The sequence below is a fragment of the Theropithecus gelada genome, chromosome 4, assembly GCF_003255815.1.
Source record: "Theropithecus gelada isolate Dixy chromosome 4, Tgel_1.0, whole genome shotgun sequence".
Taxonomy (NCBI): domain Eukaryota; kingdom Metazoa; phylum Chordata; class Mammalia; order Primates; family Cercopithecidae; genus Theropithecus; species Theropithecus gelada.
In genome coordinates, this window is record NC_037671.1 from 111,640,325 (window position 1) to 111,659,851 (window position 19,527).

Genomic DNA, 19,527 nt, shown 5'->3' on the forward strand with positions numbered 1-19,527 from the left:
GGTGATTGCTGAGATTGATGTGACATGCGGGCAGTTTGGTGGGGGTAAAGGAACAGAATGACAATAATGGGACTTCTGGTTGTTTTCGGCAGGGTTGGATGACTGCCTGCAACAATATGTCCACAAGTTTGAACGGGAGAAGATCAATGGCGAGCAGCTGCTGCAGATTTCCCATCAGGACCTGGAGGAGCTGGGGGTCACGCGGATCGGACACCAGGAGCTTGTGTTGGAGGCTGTGGACCTTCTCTGTGCACTGGTTAGTTCAGGAGAAGGTGATCTGTACCGTGATGACATTCTTTAGAGCCTTGTTCTCTTAAGCTCTCATTGTTTGTGATTTAGCATATCACTGTTTTCTTAATGCTCCATTGAAATAAAGCATGAGCCGAAGATACTATAGGAAGGGGAAAAAATGAATTATTTTCTACATTAAGGGTTGGCAAACTATGGCCTGTGAGTTAAATCTGGCCCGCTATCTATTTTTGTAAATAAAGTTTTATTGGAACACAGCCATGTCCATTTACTTATATGTTTGTGGCTGCTTTCTTGCTACAGTGAGAATTGAGTAGTTGTAACAGAATCACATGGTTCCCCCAAAGCCTAAAATATTTATTAACTTTTCCTTTACAGAAAGAGTTTGTCTTTTTCAGAAAATCTCTGTATTAGTCTAAGTTAGTCTAGTTTTCTTTTATAAGGAAAAAACGTTGGAAATAGTCCTGAATGAAAATGTCACCTTCTGGTCAGGCGCAATGGCTCATGCCTATAATCCCAGCACTCTGGGAGGCCGAGGCGGGTGGATTGCTTGAGTCCGGAAGTTTGAGACTAGCCTGGGCAACGTAGCAAAACCCTGTCTCTATTAGAAATACAAAAAGTTAGCCGGGTGTGGCTAGCACGCACCTATAGTCCCAGATATTCAGGAGGCTGAGTTCAGAGAATCACGTGAGCCTGGGAGGTGGAGGCTGTAGTGAGCAGAGATCACACCACAGCACTCCAGCCTGGGCGACAGAGTGAGACCCTGTCTCAAAAAAGAAAAGAAAATGTCATCTTCTAAATTGAAGTGAGAAATAGGTTCTGATTTTCATGTCTGGTTTTGTTACTATAAAAAGCGGTTGAGTTTCACAGATATTTATGATATTTAAATAACTGATATTTGCACTTGACATGACCTATGAAATGGGAAAAAAACGTGGCCTTCATTACATTTTGTAGGTGATGGATTTTGGCTTTAACACGAATGAGTAAAATCCTGCTGGGTCCTGACACTAGAATCACATGGGTAGCTTTGTTAGGTGTGGGCCAAAAACACCTGTAAGGACATTTTGTTTATACATTGGTTAGTGTGGGTGGGATTCAAGTCTGCCTGCCCCGGTGCCAGGCTAAAGATGCAGTTTACTTAACTGTCAGGATTTGGACAAACTCGACAGCATTCAGGCTGGGTTAGTAATGCCCTGAACCCCAGCCAGGGGTATATACAATTACATCACTGAGAATGGTGGGAAAGAATGTGCTGCTGATGATTTTGCCATCGCTGGTCTGCGTACTGTTGATTATATAACACTTGCTGCATTGTGTGTATTCTTCTTCTTAAAATGGACAGAGCCTTGTCTTCTGCTCTGAGATGCACTGCTCTTGTTTAGGAAAGTAATGGGGAAATTATTTGTAGTTGATAAATGAGCCGCCGCCTGGGAGACGCTACAGCCAAGTAGTCTGAGCACGGGTCTGGGAAGCAGGAATTTGCATTCTAATCCCGGCTCTGCTACATGCTACTCCCTCTGTGACCTCCGGGGAAATGGTGGTGTCTGTTTTTCCCATCTGTACAGTAACGCTCACCTTAGATGTGGCTGTGCACTATTGTGTAAGTGCTTTGCACTGCCCAGACGTCTAAGCATCCTGTTTATTACTGAAACTGTATTTTTTTTTTTTTTGTACAAACATGTTTGAGTTTACTTTTATTATACTTTCTGGGAACATGGCTTTTCCGTCTTTTCTGCTTGATGTTTTGCAAATTGTCTCTTTCACTTTGCAGTAATACTTGGAGGACAGGTAAATTTACTTGGAAATCCAAAGTAAGAGAGGCAGGGCAGAAGGGTCAGCTAGAGATGCATCATGTACATCGGGTGGGATGACAAACATAACAGGTGCCCCTGGGCATTCTCTCTGCTTTTTCCTCTTGTCTACCTCTTAGAGCATTAGACTAAAATGAACAAAGCTGGACAAATGCCAGAACCTAAAGCTGTGTTTTATCTCGTACAATTTCCTTCTAATTTCCTTTGCAGACCAAGCTTTGACCTCAGACTCATTCTGGACCTGCTGTGTACCAGTGACTGCATTGGACAGGGGGTCACGTAGGGGTTCACAAAAGTGTGTGGATTATTTTAGTGAGTTTTACTAAAATGTCTTTAGTCTCGATATAATCTCCTTTTTGAATATTCTTATAATTCATATACTAATTATACTATCTTTTTAATCCATTTGTAGCATATAGATCTTTGGATGTATAAATTGGTGCTGCTTTGAACAGACCATCTCCAGGGCAGTCGATGTGTAAATGCAGTTGGCCTTGGTGTTATAAAAGAGGTTTCTATGTAAACTTAGTTTAGTGGATGTTGATTTTATGATAGACAGGAAATGAATAGAATTAAAGGTAAGGAAGGGGGAGGGAGAAACAAAACCACTGGAAAATATCAATGCAAAGAGAGGGGCAGATAGATGGACAGGAACCTAAAATAGGAAACATTATTATATAATAATAATAAATAGGAAACAATCTTATAAACATTAATATAAAATATTAATGAAGATTCCAAAACTGGTGAGCAGTGGCTCACAAATTAGCTGGTCGTGGATAGAGAGCAATGAGAGAAACCGCCCTTCGTGAATATTGTCTTTGACTGGCAGTCGTGGCTTAGGAGAGTGATTTGTATCATACGATGAGACCAGGACCACCTTCCAGGATTGAATTAGAATCTGTATCCAGTTTTTCTTCCTCTCTCTGGGTAGAGGGTACCTGAGACCGATTATAGAGCTGCTCTTTTCAGTAGGATAGCTGTTACCCAATGTGACTGTCTAAATGAAAATCAACTAAAGTAAAATAAAATTCAGTTCCTCGGTTGTACTAGCAACACTCCAAGTGCTCCGAAGCTCCATGTGGCTAGTGGCTACGATATTGGACAGCACAGAAAAAGAACATTTTCATCTTTGCATAGAGTTCTGTTGGCCAGTACTGGTTGAGAGGATGTGATTGAGAATAACCAGTAAGAATAACCAATGAGGGTAAGTGTGACTGTGGCCAGGCACGGTGGCTCACGCCTGTAATCCCAGCACTTTGGGAGGCCGAGGCGGGTGGATCACAACGTCAGGAGATCGAGACCATCCTGGCTAACACGGTGTGAAACCCTGTCTCTACTAAAAATGCAAAAAATTAGCTGGGCATGGTGGCGGGCACCTGTACTCCCAGCTACTCGGGAGGCTGAGGCAGGAGAATGGTGTGAACCCAGGAGGTGGAGCTTGCTGAGATCACGCCACTGTACTCCAGTCTGGGTGACAGAGCGAGACTCCGTCTCAAAAAAAAAAAAAAAAAAGGATAAGTATGACTGTAACCTGTGTTCTTTGCCAAGTCAGTGAGGCCCAGTTTACTGAACACCAAGGCATGGGCAGCTGTGTTTTGAAGGTTGAAGGAGGTTGAGAAGTGAACAGTTGGAATTGATACATGTGTTAAGTGATGCTACCTAGACTTGGGGTTAAATGAAGTGCCTGTAATGAATCTATGGGCCTAGAGTGCATATGCACACTGGCATACCTCTGAGATTATTCGTTGCTTATTGTTTACCCATGGCAAATCATTTAAACGTGTTATCTTTTTTATGAGAAGAAATGCAGGAACAGGAATTTTTGCTGGCAAATTATATTTAACTTGATCTTGCTTATGAGCTTATTTAAAAATGCCTTAGGAAGACTGTGAACTATATTTCTTAGGCTGTCTCTTAATTGACCCAAGTCAATAAGATGACTTTGATTTTGTGTCTCTGGCACACCTTAATCACACATGTTAGATCACAAACAGAGCTAGTAGGAATGGATAAGATGGTAGAGAAGTTGTATAAGGTTTGTCCTTAGCTAAATGTGTATAATTTTAAGACTCTTTTTGCTTTCCTTTTCTCTCATTTAGTGTATGATTCCTCTAGCCAGATCAGGAAAGGATCCCTGATGGTGAACCCTAGGAAGTGAGATCTCTGTGGAAGGGTTTTAGTATGGGAATAGATTTTCAGAAACTCACTTTGTATCTTAATCTGTATCTTTTTGATGCCATATCTCGAAGCAGTTTCTGAAGGAGACAGGTTTTGGGGAAAAGACTGGTGAAAATAATTAATCTGGTCTGAGAAATTATTTATTTTTGGTCTTTCTTTGTGGGGCACTTAAGTCAATAATCCTTTCCTGATTATGCTTCTACAGTAGAGGTTCTTTTGAGCTAATATAATCAGTTTCTTGTTCTCTCTTTAATGTGGAATGGGGTCGAAGGGAAGGAACTTTCCTTCTTTTCCTTCTTCCTTCTTTTAAAAATTCTATTCTAGCTATATTTATTCATCTTTCTAGGTCCATTATTTGTTTTGGGGGAAAAAAAGAGCAAACTGAGTGGAAAATGAAGAGAACCAGTTACAAGAAGCCACTCTCCCCCTTTATTTCAGTATTAAAAGTGGTACGTTTTTAGAAGATGGAGGTTTAAAGTTTCTTGCAACAATAAAATGCACTTAATCCTCTTTGAGTTCAACAAGTAAACATTATGTATATGGTCATAAAAGTTCCAAGTAATTTATGGTGACATTGGTTATTGAAAGCTGAGTTTCCTGCTTTTAGTTCGAAACGCTTCATGTAAGTTGGCAGGCTGAGTAACTGACTGAATGAGGGGGTCCTTCCCTTTCATCATAGTTACAAGTCCTTCAAAACAAGCTCTGTCTTGTGGCCTCTTTATCCATTCAATTGTGAGTCTTTGATTCTTTGAATTTAAAAAGCTATGATGCAGATCCATCTTATTTTTGTCTCTCTATTGGAGGACAAGATTATATTTTAGTCTCTAGAAAATAACATAAAAAAATGAATATCACATTTGGATAGAAAAATACTGCCAATATAGAATATTCATTTATATTTTGAAATTCAGTTTTTCCCAAAAGCTTGGAAGAGAAACTTTTCAGCTAATTTTTGCTTCTTTCAAAATTTCTAATCTTTTAAATTTTATTTTTTATTTTACTAGGAGGTAACATAAATTTAAACTTCAAGTAAAATCTATTTAAAATTAGAATTGTTTTGTTAAAGTCAATGCCTTTTGTTGTTGTTTTTAACTTACCATTGTTCATCTTGCAAAAAAAAAAAAAGTTTCTTACATACTTCCGAGTATATTTATGCTTTATGTATCTTGATTTTGACACGTGACTTGCCTCTCTCTGGCCCACATGGCTAAAGCCAGCTGAAAGAAGTTTCTCCACAGCCGGGTGCAGTGGTTCACGCCTGTAATCCCAGCACTTTGGAAGGCCGTGGCGGGCGGATCATGAGGTCAGGAGATGGAGACTATCCTGGCCAACATGATGAAACCCCATCTCTACTAAAATATTCAAAGATTAACTGAGCATGGTGGCACTCGCCTGTAATCCCAGCTACTTGGGAGGCTGAGGCAGGAGAATGGCTTGAACCAGCGAGTCAGAGGTTGCAGTGAGTCGAGCTCATGCCCCTGCACTCCAGCCTGGCGACAGAGTGAAACTCCGTCTCAAAAAAAAAAAAAAAAAAAAGTTTCTGCACTTCAGAGGGAATGTGTAGAATTTTGAGAAGCGGAATAGCTATTCAGTTTGTGCTGGATCCAGGATTGCTGGACAGTTTTCTTTATCCTTGTCTAATGTCCATCTTGTCATCTGTCTTATCATGTGGCCCTTTTTGGGCAGGTTGTGTGGAAGGTGACATACACAGCAGAGTAATCAAAAGCTTGTGCCCTAGATGCAGATTGCCTTAGTCAGAAGCCCAGCACTACCGCTGATTAGCTTTGTAACTTCGGAGAATTTATTTACTGTTTTCATGCCTCAGTTTCCTTAGTGGTAAATTAGAGATAAAAACGTTTCTACCTTCTTGGGCTGTTTTCCTGAGATAATACATGTCAAACACTGAGTCCAGTTCCTAGCATAAAGTGTTCAATAATATTAAGTATTCTGTTAGTCTCAGTTTTTAAATGGTACCAGATTCTTGCCTTGGGATGCTATTGAGACGGCATAATCTATCTCAAGAAATATGGTTTTAAAAAAACAAAAATGATAAAACAATTTAGGACACACAGAGGCAATTGAATACAGAAATTTGTACCCCACCTCTAATGTTGCAGACTTACGTGTTGTTTCCCAGGATTGGCTCTTTTCTCTGAAAGGGAGTCTAGGACAGTATTAGCTCATGAAACTGATTTTTTTGAAGCACCCACGTACGCTGAACATTGTTCAAAAAGAACACAGGTTAGAAGCACAAGAGCAAGAAATTAATTTTATGATTGATTGAGACAGGGTCTCTCTCTGTCACCCAGGCTGGAGTACAGTGGCACGATCATAGCTCACTGCAGCCTCAACCTCCTGGGCTCAAGCGATCCTCCTACCTCTTGAGTAGCTGGGAGTACAGACAGGAGCCACATCTTCAAGCTCAGGAGATCACGCTTAGTGAATTCGTGTTTAGTTAGTGCTGCTGTGTTTTGTTTTATTTTGTTTTGTTTTGTTTTGTTTTGTGAGTGTCTTGCCTGGTAGAAATCCATGCATTCCATGACTATATGATTGTCCGCTGTGCTGGAAATACCGTAGTGGGCATACTCACAGAGCCGTGCTTCTGTAGTCCTCACATTCCAGTGGAGGAAGAAGGCCGCAAACACGGTGCTTCAGATGGGGCAGAAGTGGGTGATGGGCTAGAGAGTGAATTGAAGGGGCGATTCTGCCACCAGGGAACACAGGGTGATGTTGGGAGACATTTTTGGTTGTTACACCTGGGGAGGAGGTGCTACTGCCATCTGATGGGTAGAGAGCAGGGATGCTGATATCCTGTAATACACAGGGACCCCCTACCCCACAAGCATTATCTGGCCCCAAATGTCAGTAGGACTGAGGTTGAGAAACCTTGTTCTAGATTAAGTAAGTGATCAGGGAAGCCTTGCAGGGGAAGGGACGTTTGGGCCAGCACCTGAGTGATAGCAATGAGCTGTTGGCTGGGCTCAGTGGCTCACGCCTATAATCCCAGTACTTTGGGAGGCTGAGGCGGGCAGATTGCCTGAGCTCACAAGTTCAAGACTAGCCTGGGCAACACGGTGAAATCCCGTCTCTACTAAAAATACAAAAATTAGCCCAGTGTGGTGGTGCGCGCCTGTGATCCCAGCTATTCAGGAGGCTGAGGCAGGAGAATCTCTTGAACCCATGAACCTGGGAGGAAGAGGTTGCAGTGAGCTGAGATGGCGCCACTGCCCTCCAGCCTGGGTGACACAGTGAGACTCCATCTCAAAAAATAAAATAAAAATAAAAAAAGAATGAGCTGTCCCCGACAAGATTTGTAGGAGGAGCATTTGGGGAAGAAGAATTATCAAGAACAAAGTCCCTGAGGCCCGAGTGGCTGTGGAAGGAGCAGAGAGAAGGCTGGTATGGCTGGGATGAGTGAAGTGTGCTGGGGATAGATCACACAGGGTTTTGTGGTGGTTGTAAGAGTTTTTCAAGTGACTAACTGGGCTTTTGCGTTATCAGAGAGTTTGAATATTGTTTTTTGTTTGTTTGTTTGTTTTTATTGTGAGACACAGTCTGGCTCTGTTGCCCAGGCTGGAGAGCATTGGCGCAATCTTGGCTCACTGGTTCACACCATTCTCCTGCCTCAGCCTCCCGAGTAGCTGGGACTACAGGCACCCACCACCACGCCTGGCTAATTTGTTGTATTTTCAGTAGAGACGGGGTTTCACCGTGTTAGCCAGGATGGTCTCAATCTCCTGACCTCGAGATCCACCCACCTCAGCCTCCCAAAGTGCTGGCATTACAGGCGTGAGCCACCGTGCCCCACCGAATATTGTTAATTGTTTTGAATTTTTTCCCTTTGATTTTATTTTCCACAGAATTATGGCCTTGAAACTGATAACATGAAGAACTTGGTTCTGAAACTGAGAGCATCCTCCCACAATTTACAGAATTACATAAGTAGCCGGCGGAAAAGTCCCGCTTACGATGGAAACACCTCCCGCAAGGCCCCCAATGAATTCCTGACCTCCGTGGTGGAGCTCATCGGCGCCGCCAAGGCCCTGCTGGCCTGGCTGGACCGGTAAGTTGGAGATGTGCCTTTTACTGCCCTGCAAGAGTAGCGTCCAAGCTGCATGGTAGCTGTGCTTTGTCTTAGGGAAAGGAACCATTGTTCTTTCCGTATCATTTTTGCCGGCTCTTTTTTTTTTTTTTTTTTGAGACGGATTCTCGCTCTGTCGCCCAGGCTGGAGTGCAGTGGCTGGATCTCGGCTCACTGCAAGCTCCGCCTCCGGGGTTCCCGCCATTCTCCTGCCTCAGCCTCCCGAGTGGCTGGGACTACAGGCGCCCGCCACCACGCCCGGCTAATTTTTTTATAGTTTTAGTAGAGAGGGGGTTTCACCATGTTAGCTGGGATGGTCTGGATCCGCTGACCTTGTGATCTGCCCATCTCGGCCTCCCAAAGTGCTGGGATTACAGGCGTGAGCCACCGCGCCCAGCCTTTTACCAACTCTTAAGGAGTCCTTGATCGGTGGTAGATTTTAGGATTCCTTTGCCAGTTACTTAAACGGTTAATAGCAGGAACAAATTAACTTCAGCTTAGAGAAGAGTGAAATTGTGCTAAAGGTTGTGTTTTACTGAGATTAAATATTAATGGCTGAGGATTTGATTGGTATGAAAGCTGTTAGTTGACTTCAGAAGGGATGTTAACTGTCATTTTGGATTTGTTTTTTTTATCTAGTCCTTCTCTCTTTCTATTCAGATTCCTATTTTATGTGTTACTTGAGAGAAACCAGTTAAATAAAAAGCAATTTAATACAAAACTTAGCCGGGCGTGGTGGCGCATGCCTGTAATCTCAGTTACTCCGGAGGCTGAGGCAGGAGAGTTGCTTGAACCCAGAAGGCGAAGGTTGCAGTGAGCCAAGATTATTCCACTGCACTCTAGCCTTGGCAACAGTCTCAAACAAAGCAAAACAAAACAGAAAAGAATTTAGAGTAGCCCATGGGGTAGCTATACTTACCAACATACAGTGGGATCCCAGTGGATTCTCCCTACGCCTTTTAAGAGGATTGTTGTTACCTTCCAGGGCTCCGTTTACAGGGATCACTGATTTCTCAGTCACGAAGAACAAAATTATCCAGCTTTGCTTGGACCTGACCACTACAGTCCAGAAGGTCAGTAGTATGTCATTTTCGCTTTCTAATTTTTTTTTTCCTGCTCTTCCTCTTCTTGAAAGGATTTTCATGCAGGTGTGAAGTACCACTCTCCTTCACAGAATTGGAGAGAGATGAAAGGCTTTAAATTAGATCCATTGTAAAGATGGTTTCTGTGAAGACTGACCAGTGGCCTTTGAATTAAATATTACCTTTTTGTGTGTTTTAAAATAGTCAAACTAATAATTCCTGTACTTCCCCTAAAATGTTAGAACACTTAGTTTTTTTTAATGAAATTTCTGGAGTAACTAAGTTGCATGATAGTCTTTGTTCTGAGTACTTTACTGTATCTGCTTCTTAATTTTCTTTTCATTTTGGCCTCTCATTTTTGGATTTACCAGTCGGGATGGGCTAGGTTGTGGTGCAGTAACAAACACCCCCCCAAACCTCAAACCTCGGCAGTTTATTCCTTGGTTATTTACATCCAAATGGGTCAGGGGCAGGGGACAGTCAGCTCTGACTTTCCTCATTTCAAAATGTATAGGACATAGGTTGACAGAATCACTGGTATGTCATGTTGCTTGTCCCCAAGGCAGAGAGGTAAAAATCATGAAGGTCCACACACTGACTGATGTTCTGAATTGTAAGTGACACATGTCAGTTTCACTCATGGCTCATTGCCCAGACCTAGGTATCTTAGTAAAGGCTCAGAAAGTTTTTCATTAGCCAGTCTGTAACTCATTGAGCTTCTGTGATCTTAACTTTAAAAAAAAAAATTCTTCTTGTACCATCAGCTCTTAGGACTACCTTCTGTCCTGTTATTTGGCATGCAGCAGATGCTTGTCAAATATTTATGAAATGAATTGAGGCTATGAAATGTAAGGAAGAGCTGCTTGTTTTTTCATGTCCCACTTGGTTCTAAAATTCTGTGTTTCCACATTTGTTTCTACTGCTGATTTGGCAAAGCAAAGAACATCCTCCCTTCTGTCCTGACCGTGCCATGACAGAGATGCAGTTCTGAAAAGCTGTGCGTTTTCTGGTTGTTTCTGGAATGTGAATTGTGAACTTTGTCTCTGCACGTGGCAGTTGTTTGCTCTCGTCCTGAGCAGCCATTGTTCTCAAGGCACGTGGATTTTTGAGGTCGTGATCTTAGAAAGGTACTCAGAGCAGCTAAAGTAGCTTCTGAGTTTTTGCTCTTTTTTATGATGTATAAAGTAATTTTGACAAAAAAGAGTCTGATACCAGTTGTGATGCTTTAGTCATACAGCCATGAAAGCATGGCATTTGTGGTTGAAGGCATTTCCCTGATACCTATCTTGAGTGTCCTTTTTTTCCCTTGCTTCCCTCTTCCCATAATATTTTGGTCATATTTTGATTTTTTTTTTATTTTTAAGAGACAGGGTCTTACTCTGTTGCTTGGGTTGAAGTGCAGGGGTGTAATCATGGTTCACCGTAGCCTCAGCCTCCTGGCTCAAGCAATCCTTCCACCTTAGCCTCCTGGATATTTGGGACTACAGGTGCATGCCACCATGCCCAGCTTGTTTTTAAATTTTTTGTAGAAACAGGGTCTTGCTGTGTTGCCCAGGCTGGTCTCAAATTTCTGGCCTCAAGTAATTCTCCTGCCTCGACCTCCCAAAGCGCTGAGAGGCATAAGCCACTGCACCTGGCCCTGTTTTGATTTTTAACAGAGTTTACTAGCAATCAATTAAATGAAAGAGTTAAATATTGTGATTAGCAAATGGGAAAGTTTTGCTTGTTGGTACATTTGTGTTTTATTGTGAAGGGTCCTTGACTGTGTGGCTGATTGAGGCTGTCCCCACTGCAGTGTAGGGAGAGGAGAGAAAGGGATGAAAGTGAAGGCAGAGGGGGGTCATGTTTGTTTCACGGGGTGAACTTCTGTCTAAGCAAGTTGATGTTGGCTTTCTAGGTATTTGGACACTTCTTTCAATACATTTTTGTTTAGCACTTACTCTGTGTCTGCTGCCCTGGGATACCAGAGTGAATAAACCGATGAAAAGTCCCTGACCCTCACTGGGAGAGAGAAAATGGATTGATAAGCAAACTTTTATATATGAATATATGTGGTTATATAAAGGTAAAGCAGTGCTAGGGAGGGAAGGTGCACAGGAAGGAGTGAGGATACAGTTTGATATATGTGGCTGGAGTCACCTCCTTGAGAAGGTGACACTTGAGTAATTCAGCCAGGAGAAGTCTATGCTTGTCTGATGGGATGGGCTTATGCATCATCTCAAGTGCTACTTTTCCTGGTGATTGGAGAGAGGGGTCGATCGTTAGGAACTGATGATTAAAAAAAAAAAAAAAAATCTCCCCATAGGAAGTACACGTCCTGATCTGGTCACATCACAAGGGTACCTGTGAGCATCCTCATTGTGCCTGCCCAGCTTATTGAGGCTTAAGAATGGCTGGGACATGATGAATGGTGATTTTTAAAATGTGTGTTGTATGAATGAAATAATGCTTTGGAAAGTTAGGCTGCTGAGAATGACTTTTATCAGAACTCAAGGGACACAAGAGGTATTAATTTTGTTTCTGCGTTCATTTTCTGTTTCTCTTTTTCCCGTGGTGCTCACCGAGGGAGGTTAATCTAGTGGTTAAGAGCATATTCTTCACAGACAGACAGCTATAGGTTCAAATCTTACCTCTACACATTAATTAGCCCTGGGGCCTTGGACAAGTCATTTACAAGTTTTGAACCTCAATTTTCTCATTTGCAAAATGGGAATACAAATATTTACCTTACCAGATAATTTGGTGGGATTTCTACAAGTTAATGTTGAGTTAAAAAAAAAAAAAAGGCAAAAAAGTAAGTGTGGTGTGAAGATAAATGGTTACCATAAATACCTAAAATGCATATGTGTGTGTGTTTGTGTGTGTATATATAAAACATACATCCTATGCAAACTTGTATACAAGTTAATATGTAAATACAGTGGACAGTTTGGAAAAAAAGTTGTATTTACTCTGGCAGGGGGAGAGATAGGGAGGGAATGTAGGAGCCCAGCCAAAAAAAAGAGAACAAAAGTTTTTTATTTACAAAAATCATGTATATGACCACATTTATGTAAAATTGAATACAGATAAATAATATAAAATACTTAAAATAATACCTACTCCAAAAGATTGTTACGAGGATTAAATGAGATGTAACATGTGGGCCGGGCGCAGTGGCTCACGCCTGTAATCCCAGCACTTTGGGAGGCCGAGGCGGGCAGATCATGAGGTTAGGAGATCGAGATATAACATGTGAAAAGCATAGTGCCTGCTTCAGAAGGGGTAGACTGTGGGAGGAAATATAAAAATCTTGCATTATACTTGTTTTCTGAAATCAAATTTGATAGTTTGAGGAGAAGAACTGGACAAATATATTGCCCTCATCCTCTGGTATTTTTTTTATTTTAAATTTGAACAGTTTTGAAGGAGTAAGACTGATATGTAAATATATATCAGGATATCATTTTCTGAACTTAGATTGAAAAATACGTTTCTTAACAAGTGCTGTTGACAAGCACATGTTCTGTAGTAATTGAAGAGCATAGCCGGGCGTGGTGGCTCACGTCTGTAATCCCAGAACTTTGGGAGGCTGGGGCAGGTAGATCACCTGAGGTCAGGAGTTCGAGACTAGCCTGGCCAACATGGTGAAACCCCATCTGTACTAAAAATACAAAAATTAGCTGGGCATGGTGGCAGGCACCTATATGTCCCCGCTACTTGGGAGGCTAAGGCAGGAGAATCACTTGAACCCGGGAGGTGGAGGTTGCAGTCAGCCAAGATCGTTCCACTTCACTCCAGCCTGGGCGAAAGAATGAAACTCCGTCTCAAACAGAACAAAACAAAGAAAGAACATAGGTGCTTTGGCAAATGGTGATGTTTGCGCACATGTGCGCTCAGATACACACGAATTAGAAATCACAAACTCGATGAATGATTTGAGTGTGGCTTACCCCAGGTGCATTGTGGTGGTAGCAATGAGACTGAACGTGCCAGGGAAGTTCACATTCTCTTGCAGCTGCTTGATAGAAGATCTGTTGACTGGGAAGACATCTGTCTTTGCCATTTACTCCTTTTAACTGGGGAATTGGAGAAATAAAAGTTGTATTTCTTTCCAGACAAAGAACATGTTCTGCCTGAGCCTTTATTCTTGGTGTCCCTGTGAAGAGACATCTGCTTGTCCCGTCTCTCTTCTACATCTTGCCGTCCCCCCTTCTTCTTACTGTGGTGACATCCTTTTCCTTCCATCCATCTCTGCATCCTTTCTTCCAGTAATAATTTATGAGTCCTCTAATTTGAAGGATACATATTGCTGCTTCTTTTCTCCTGCAAGGAAACCGCACATTTCTTTTAAGAAGTTTCTTCATTTCTTAACATTTGTTTAGCTGTCATCCTATACCAAGTATAAGGATAGATCTTCCCATTCAGTGTTGAGGCTGTTATTTGAGATGAAGGACCCCAAGGTGGGAAGGGATTGAGATCTGCATTTCCATTGTAGTCTCCTCATGTCGTGATGCCATGAAAACTGAAATAGGGACAGCAAGAGAGACACAATGGCACTGGCAGGTGCTGAGTTTCAGTCTGGAAAGAAATAGAGAATGAGGCCAGGTGTGGTGGTGCACGCCTCGAGGCCCAGCTACTAGAGGCTGAGATGGGAGGATCTCTTGAGCCCAGGCGTTTGAAACCAGCCTGGACAACATAACAAGATACTATCTTAACAACAACAATAAAAAAGAAGTAGGAAAATGAGCAATATTTGTCCCTGAGAAAACTGAATGGAAAGAAAGCAAGCCTGCCAGGCTGAATGTCTCACGCCTTTAATCCCAGCACTTTGGGAGGCCAAGTCGGGAGGATTGCTTGAGACCTGCCTGAGCAATATAGTGAGAACACTATATTAAAAAAAAAAATTAAAAAGCTAGGCAAGCATGGTGGTGTGTGCCTGTAGTCCCAGCTACTTGGGAGGCTGAGGTGGGAGGATTGCTTGAGCTTTGGAAGCGGAGGCTGCAGTGAGCCATGTTCGCGCCATTGCACTGAGGCCTGGGTGACAGAGCGAGACCCTGTGTCACGTCCATGAAAAGAAAGCAAGCCATGGAAGCAGAAGAGGAAAAGACCACTGCTGAGTGCTGACTGCGTCTCAGGTGTATATCCACGCTTGACGCGTGTCTTCACACCGAATTCTCAGCAGATCTCAGAGGTAGGCTTTGTTATCACCCCATTTTAGAAAGAAGGCAACTAAGGCTCAGAGAAGTTGAACCTGCTGCGCAAGGCTGCTCAGTTCCTGAGAAGGCAGAATAGGAGGAGAGGCTGGGGGGTGCTGAGAGCCACCCAGGCTGGGCCTCTGCTGCCAGGTGACCCAGGGCTGTGAGAAGCTCAGCTCACTGTCCAGTCTCTGAGGGGGTGACTTGGTTTCAGCGCTCATTTTTCCATTCCATTGCCTTCACGCCAGAAAACAATGTGAAGTCATGCCTGCAGCTGCTTCCTCTAGGCAGGAATGGGTGTGGGAACCACGATCTCGGTGGCAGGAGGTGAGAGGGAGCCCTTTCACACGCCAGCTGGAACAATTTGGGAGGCGGAAAGCTCCTCGTGCTGCTGGCTCCATCACCACTGCAGTCACCACCGCAGGCAGCCGAAATTCTTGGTGACCTCTTGGATCCCTCAAGGAATCAAGTTGTAGGAACCATGCGGTCACAAGTCTACCTTGTTCTTGAGCTCTGGTGTATTGAGAATTGCTCTCTGCCTCTAGGTGATGGTCTCCCCGGAGTGACAGTGCTTGTATTAATTTAGAGATTTGGGGGCCGGGTGTGGTGACCCACACCTGTAATCCTAGCATTTTGGGAGGCCGAGGCGGGTGGATGGCTTGAGTCTAGGAATTCAAGATCAGCCTGGGCAACATGGCGAAACCCCGTCTCTACAAAGAATACAAAAATTAGCCAGGCGTGGTGGCGTGCACCTGTGGTCCCAGTTGCTTGAGAGGCTGAGATGGGAGGATCAGTTGAGCCCAGGAGGTCAAGGCTGCCAGTAAGCTGACATTGCACCACTGCATTCCCACTTGGGCGACAGAGTGAAACCCTGTCTAAAAAAAAAAAAAAAAAGAAAGAAATTTGTGATGAAAGATAAACACAAAGACAAAGTATTAGTTTTATTTCTAGCACACAATCACATATGTATACTGTGTTTCCAAGGTTGAAATTTATTTAACAAATCCATCAGACAGTATTAATGGGGGATGAGCCATAACGGTAGTTGACAGTTTAGTTTTGTCTATAAGATAGAATTGGAAAAGCACATTTTAGCTATAATTATTCCTATTTACAGAGGTTGCTCCTGTAGTTTAAGTTAATATCAACTTCACACATGTAAAAATACATCTCTAAATTTATTTTTTTTGAGTCTTTTCTCCCTGGGCTGCTCTTTTCCTGAGAATCAGTATAAATTTTAGGAGCAGTCCTTATTATCGTTTCCTACATTTTTATCTAGTAGAAAAAAGTTTAAACAAATTTAAGAAGACAATAAAAGTCTGATTATTAAATCATATAGAGTAGAAACTGGTAGTCATCTTCCTCCTTCAGAAGTAGTAAAACATAACCTAAAAATGACTTTTTGATTGAAGTGAAAAATCTTCGCCTGACAATTCCAACACAGTTGATTAACATTTTTTCATGTACATAAAAGAATTAGCATTATCTTTAAGATTGTCATAGCTTGGGATTACAGTTAATAGTGCTGAATAAACTCTATAGAATCTAGTTGTATTGACTTTTTCTGCATGCATTCTGCAGTATAGGTTGAAATCCTTTGCTACGGATGAGTTCTAGAAGGTTAACTGTGAAAGTTTCACACTGGCAATTTCACTTTGGCAGCTTTGAGACAGGACAATGGTGGTTCCTATAATCAGCTAACCCAGTTCATACAGTGTTCCAAGCCTTTTGTTCTTAAGCTGAATAAATAATGCTTTGCATTCCAGCCCTTTATTTCGTGTCATCAATAGCATACCTCAAGACCACTTTTTTGGCAGTGTGTTAATGAATGTTTTGTTGAACTCTTTTCATCTATCAAGGACTGAAATATCTGATTTAATCTCAGTGGTGCTTAAAATAAACGTTTGTGGCTGAGTTTACTCAAGCCCTTATTTGAAAGCTATTCTTGTAGGCAGGTCCAGAGCTAAAGACTGCCAGCTTATTGGCCCGCTGCTATCTGTTCCTGGGGGCACACTGGGAGCCATCGTCAGGTTTCTTGACTTGGATTTCTGACTTACTACTCTCTGGACAGTCTGGAGAGTAGGTGGATTTCAGTGCAATGATTTTTGTAAGTTTTCAAATTAAGTAATTGGCCAAATGGGTTCCTTGGATGAGAACTCCTTGGGTCAGGGGAGAGCTGGACCTTCAGAAGGTGAGAATGTCAGCTCTGTTCTCACTGTGCCCTCCCTTTCCCATCCCAGTCCCACAGGACTGTGCAGGCTGAGGGCTGTGTCAGGGACCACCTTGAGCTGCAGAAAATATCTAGAAAGCTAAGCCAACAGTTCTGAAGGTTTTTAACTCTTGTACTCAGTGTTCATTTTCTCCATCCCCTTCTTTAGGATTGCTTTGTAGCAGAAATGGAGGATAAAGTTTTAACTGTGGTAAGTATGCGTTCTAAAAGTTATTGTAAAATTCCTTTTCCAAAGGCAGTGGGAATCACATTAAGTAAATGCACCGTGGCTAATTACTTCAGGAGATACTCTGAAATATTGGCTTTTGGGACATGAGTTTTTAAATTTAGGTGGAAGGGAAAGCACAAAAGTTACTTAACAAGACCAACTACTGTGAAAATTCCTGTGCTTAAATTAGCTACATTGAGTCTCTGTTTTATTATTACTTTTTCTGAACATTATATCAGGATACAGTTATACGTACATTGCTAGCTAGCCTGCTAATCATGATTGAACTGATGTGCAAATTTCACTTTAGGACCGTTTTGATTTAAGAAAAAAATTCTTGGCAACAACCTTATGATGGAGGGGGGATGTGCTGTAACTGTTTAAGGAGCATTTTGTAACTATTCATCATCACTTCCTCCTTTTGACATAAGCCAGCCTGTGCTCTTTTGATAAGACCTTCCTCCTACTGATGTTGAGGAATTTAGCAATGAAACTGCTATAAATATATTTTCCATAAATAGGGAGGCCAAACAAATTGGAGGAATGTAAAAAGTATCACTTCTTGGATTCTCCCCCTTGGAAAGAAAAATCACTCTTTGGAATTTCCTGATTTCTTTGGTTGTTTAATTTTGAAAGGTTAGATGAGTCTGATTGGGGAAATACCACACGTAACCACTGTGACTTCTACAAGGAGACTACTCAATAGGGATCCTCTCATTGTCTCTTTGGTTTTACCTCCTCGGTGTTTGGCATTCAAAGAATGTGAGTGATCACTAAAAAGATGATAGACCTAAATGTAAAATGCAAAACTATAAACCATCTAAAAGATAACATAGGAGAAAATGTAGGTGACTGTCAGTCAGTTTTGCAATGAGTTTTCAGATGGAATACCAAAAGCATAATTCATGAAAGAAAAATTGATAACGTGGACTTCATTACAATTAAAAACCGCTATGTGAAACGCACTGGTAAGAGAATGAAAAGACAAGCCACAGACTGGGAGAAAATGTTTTCAAAACACCTATCAAATAAAGGACTTGTATCCAAAATATACAAAGAACTCTTAAAATAAGAATAAGAAGACAAAACAACCCAATTATAAAGGAGGCAAAAGATCTGAACAGGTACTTACATACACATGGCAAATAAGCCTATGAAAAGATGTTCAATGTCATCTGTAATTAGGGAATTGCAAATTAAAACAACGAGATACCACTATACACCTATTATATAGGCTAAAATATAAAACACTGACAACACCAAACGCTGCTGAGAATGTGGAGCAACAGGAATGCTCATTAATTGCTGGTAGAAATGCAAAATGGTGCAGGCAGTTTGGAGGACAATTTGGAAGTTTCTTACAAAATGAAACATATTCTTACCATATGATCCAACAGTTGTGCTCCTAAATATTTACCCAAAGGAGTTGAAAATTTACATCAAAAAATGTGCACAGGATGTTTATCGCAGGTTTACTCAAAATTGCCAAAAATATTGGAAGCAACCTTAATGTCTCTCAATAGGTAAATGGATAAAGAAACTGTTGTACATCTGTAAAATAGAATATTATTCAGCAATAAAAAAGAAATAAGCTATTAAGTCCTGAAAATATATGGAGGAAACTTACAAGCATATTGTTAATTGAAATAAGGCAGTCTGAAAAGGCTACATGCTGCAAAATTCTGACTATTTGGCATTCTAGGAAATCAAAACCACAGAGATAGTAAAAAGATCTATGTTTGCCAGGGGTTCATGGTGAGGGATGGGGTGGTGGATAATTAGGTTGCGCACAGGGGATATTTAGGACATTGAAACTATCCTGTATGAGACTGTAATGATGGATACATGACATTAGGCATTTGTCAGAACTCGTAGAATGTACACCACAAAAAGTGAACCCTAATATAAATTAAAGATTTTAGTTAATGTCTGAATATTAGTTCATCATTTGTTTTTGTTTTGTTTTGTTTTTTTGGAGACAGAGTCTCCCTCTGTCACCCAAGCTGAAGTAGAGTGGTGTGACTCGGCTCATTGCAGCCTCAGCCTCTGCCTCCGAGGTTCAAGCAATTCTGCAACCTCAGCCTCCCAAGTAGCTGGGGTTACAGGCACCTGCCACCATGCCCATCTAATTTTTCTATTTTTAGTAGAGACGGGATTTTGCCATATGGGTCAGGCTGGTCTTGAACTGCTGACTTCAGGTGATCCACCCACCTTGGCCTCCCAAAGTGCTGAGATTACAGTCGTGAGCCACTGTGCCCAGCCTAGTTCATCATTTGTAACAAATGCATTGCACTAGGACAAGATGTTAATAATAGAGGAAGCTGGGAATGGAGGGTGGTGGTGGAGGGGATATATGGGAACTCAATGGACTTTTTGCTCAATTTTTTAAATAAACCTAAAACAGCTTTAAAAAGTAAAGTCCATTAAAAAAATGGTTTAGGCCCAAAACAATTTTTTTTTGTTTTGTTTTGCCTTGTCAATATTTGGTGTTCAGAGACTGTGAGC

General features: G+C 41.7%; 1 protein-coding gene across 2 annotated transcripts in view; it reads left to right on the plus strand.

The window, feature by feature from the left end:
• The window catches only part of CNKSR3 (CNKSR family member 3), a 105,253-nt gene that overhangs the window by 59,883 nt on the left and 25,843 nt on the right, over nt 1-19,527 (plus strand). For both annotated transcript variants that reach the window (XM_025383382.1, XM_025383384.1), the window contains exons 2-5: nt 93-256; nt 8,105-8,307; nt 9,311-9,398; nt 16,963-17,004. In XM_025383382.1, coding sequence (XP_025239167.1) covers nt 93-256; nt 8,105-8,307; nt 9,311-9,398; nt 16,963-17,004 — 497 coding nt within the window. The remainder of the gene's footprint in view (nt 1-92; nt 257-8,104; nt 8,308-9,310; nt 9,399-16,962; nt 17,005-19,527) is intronic.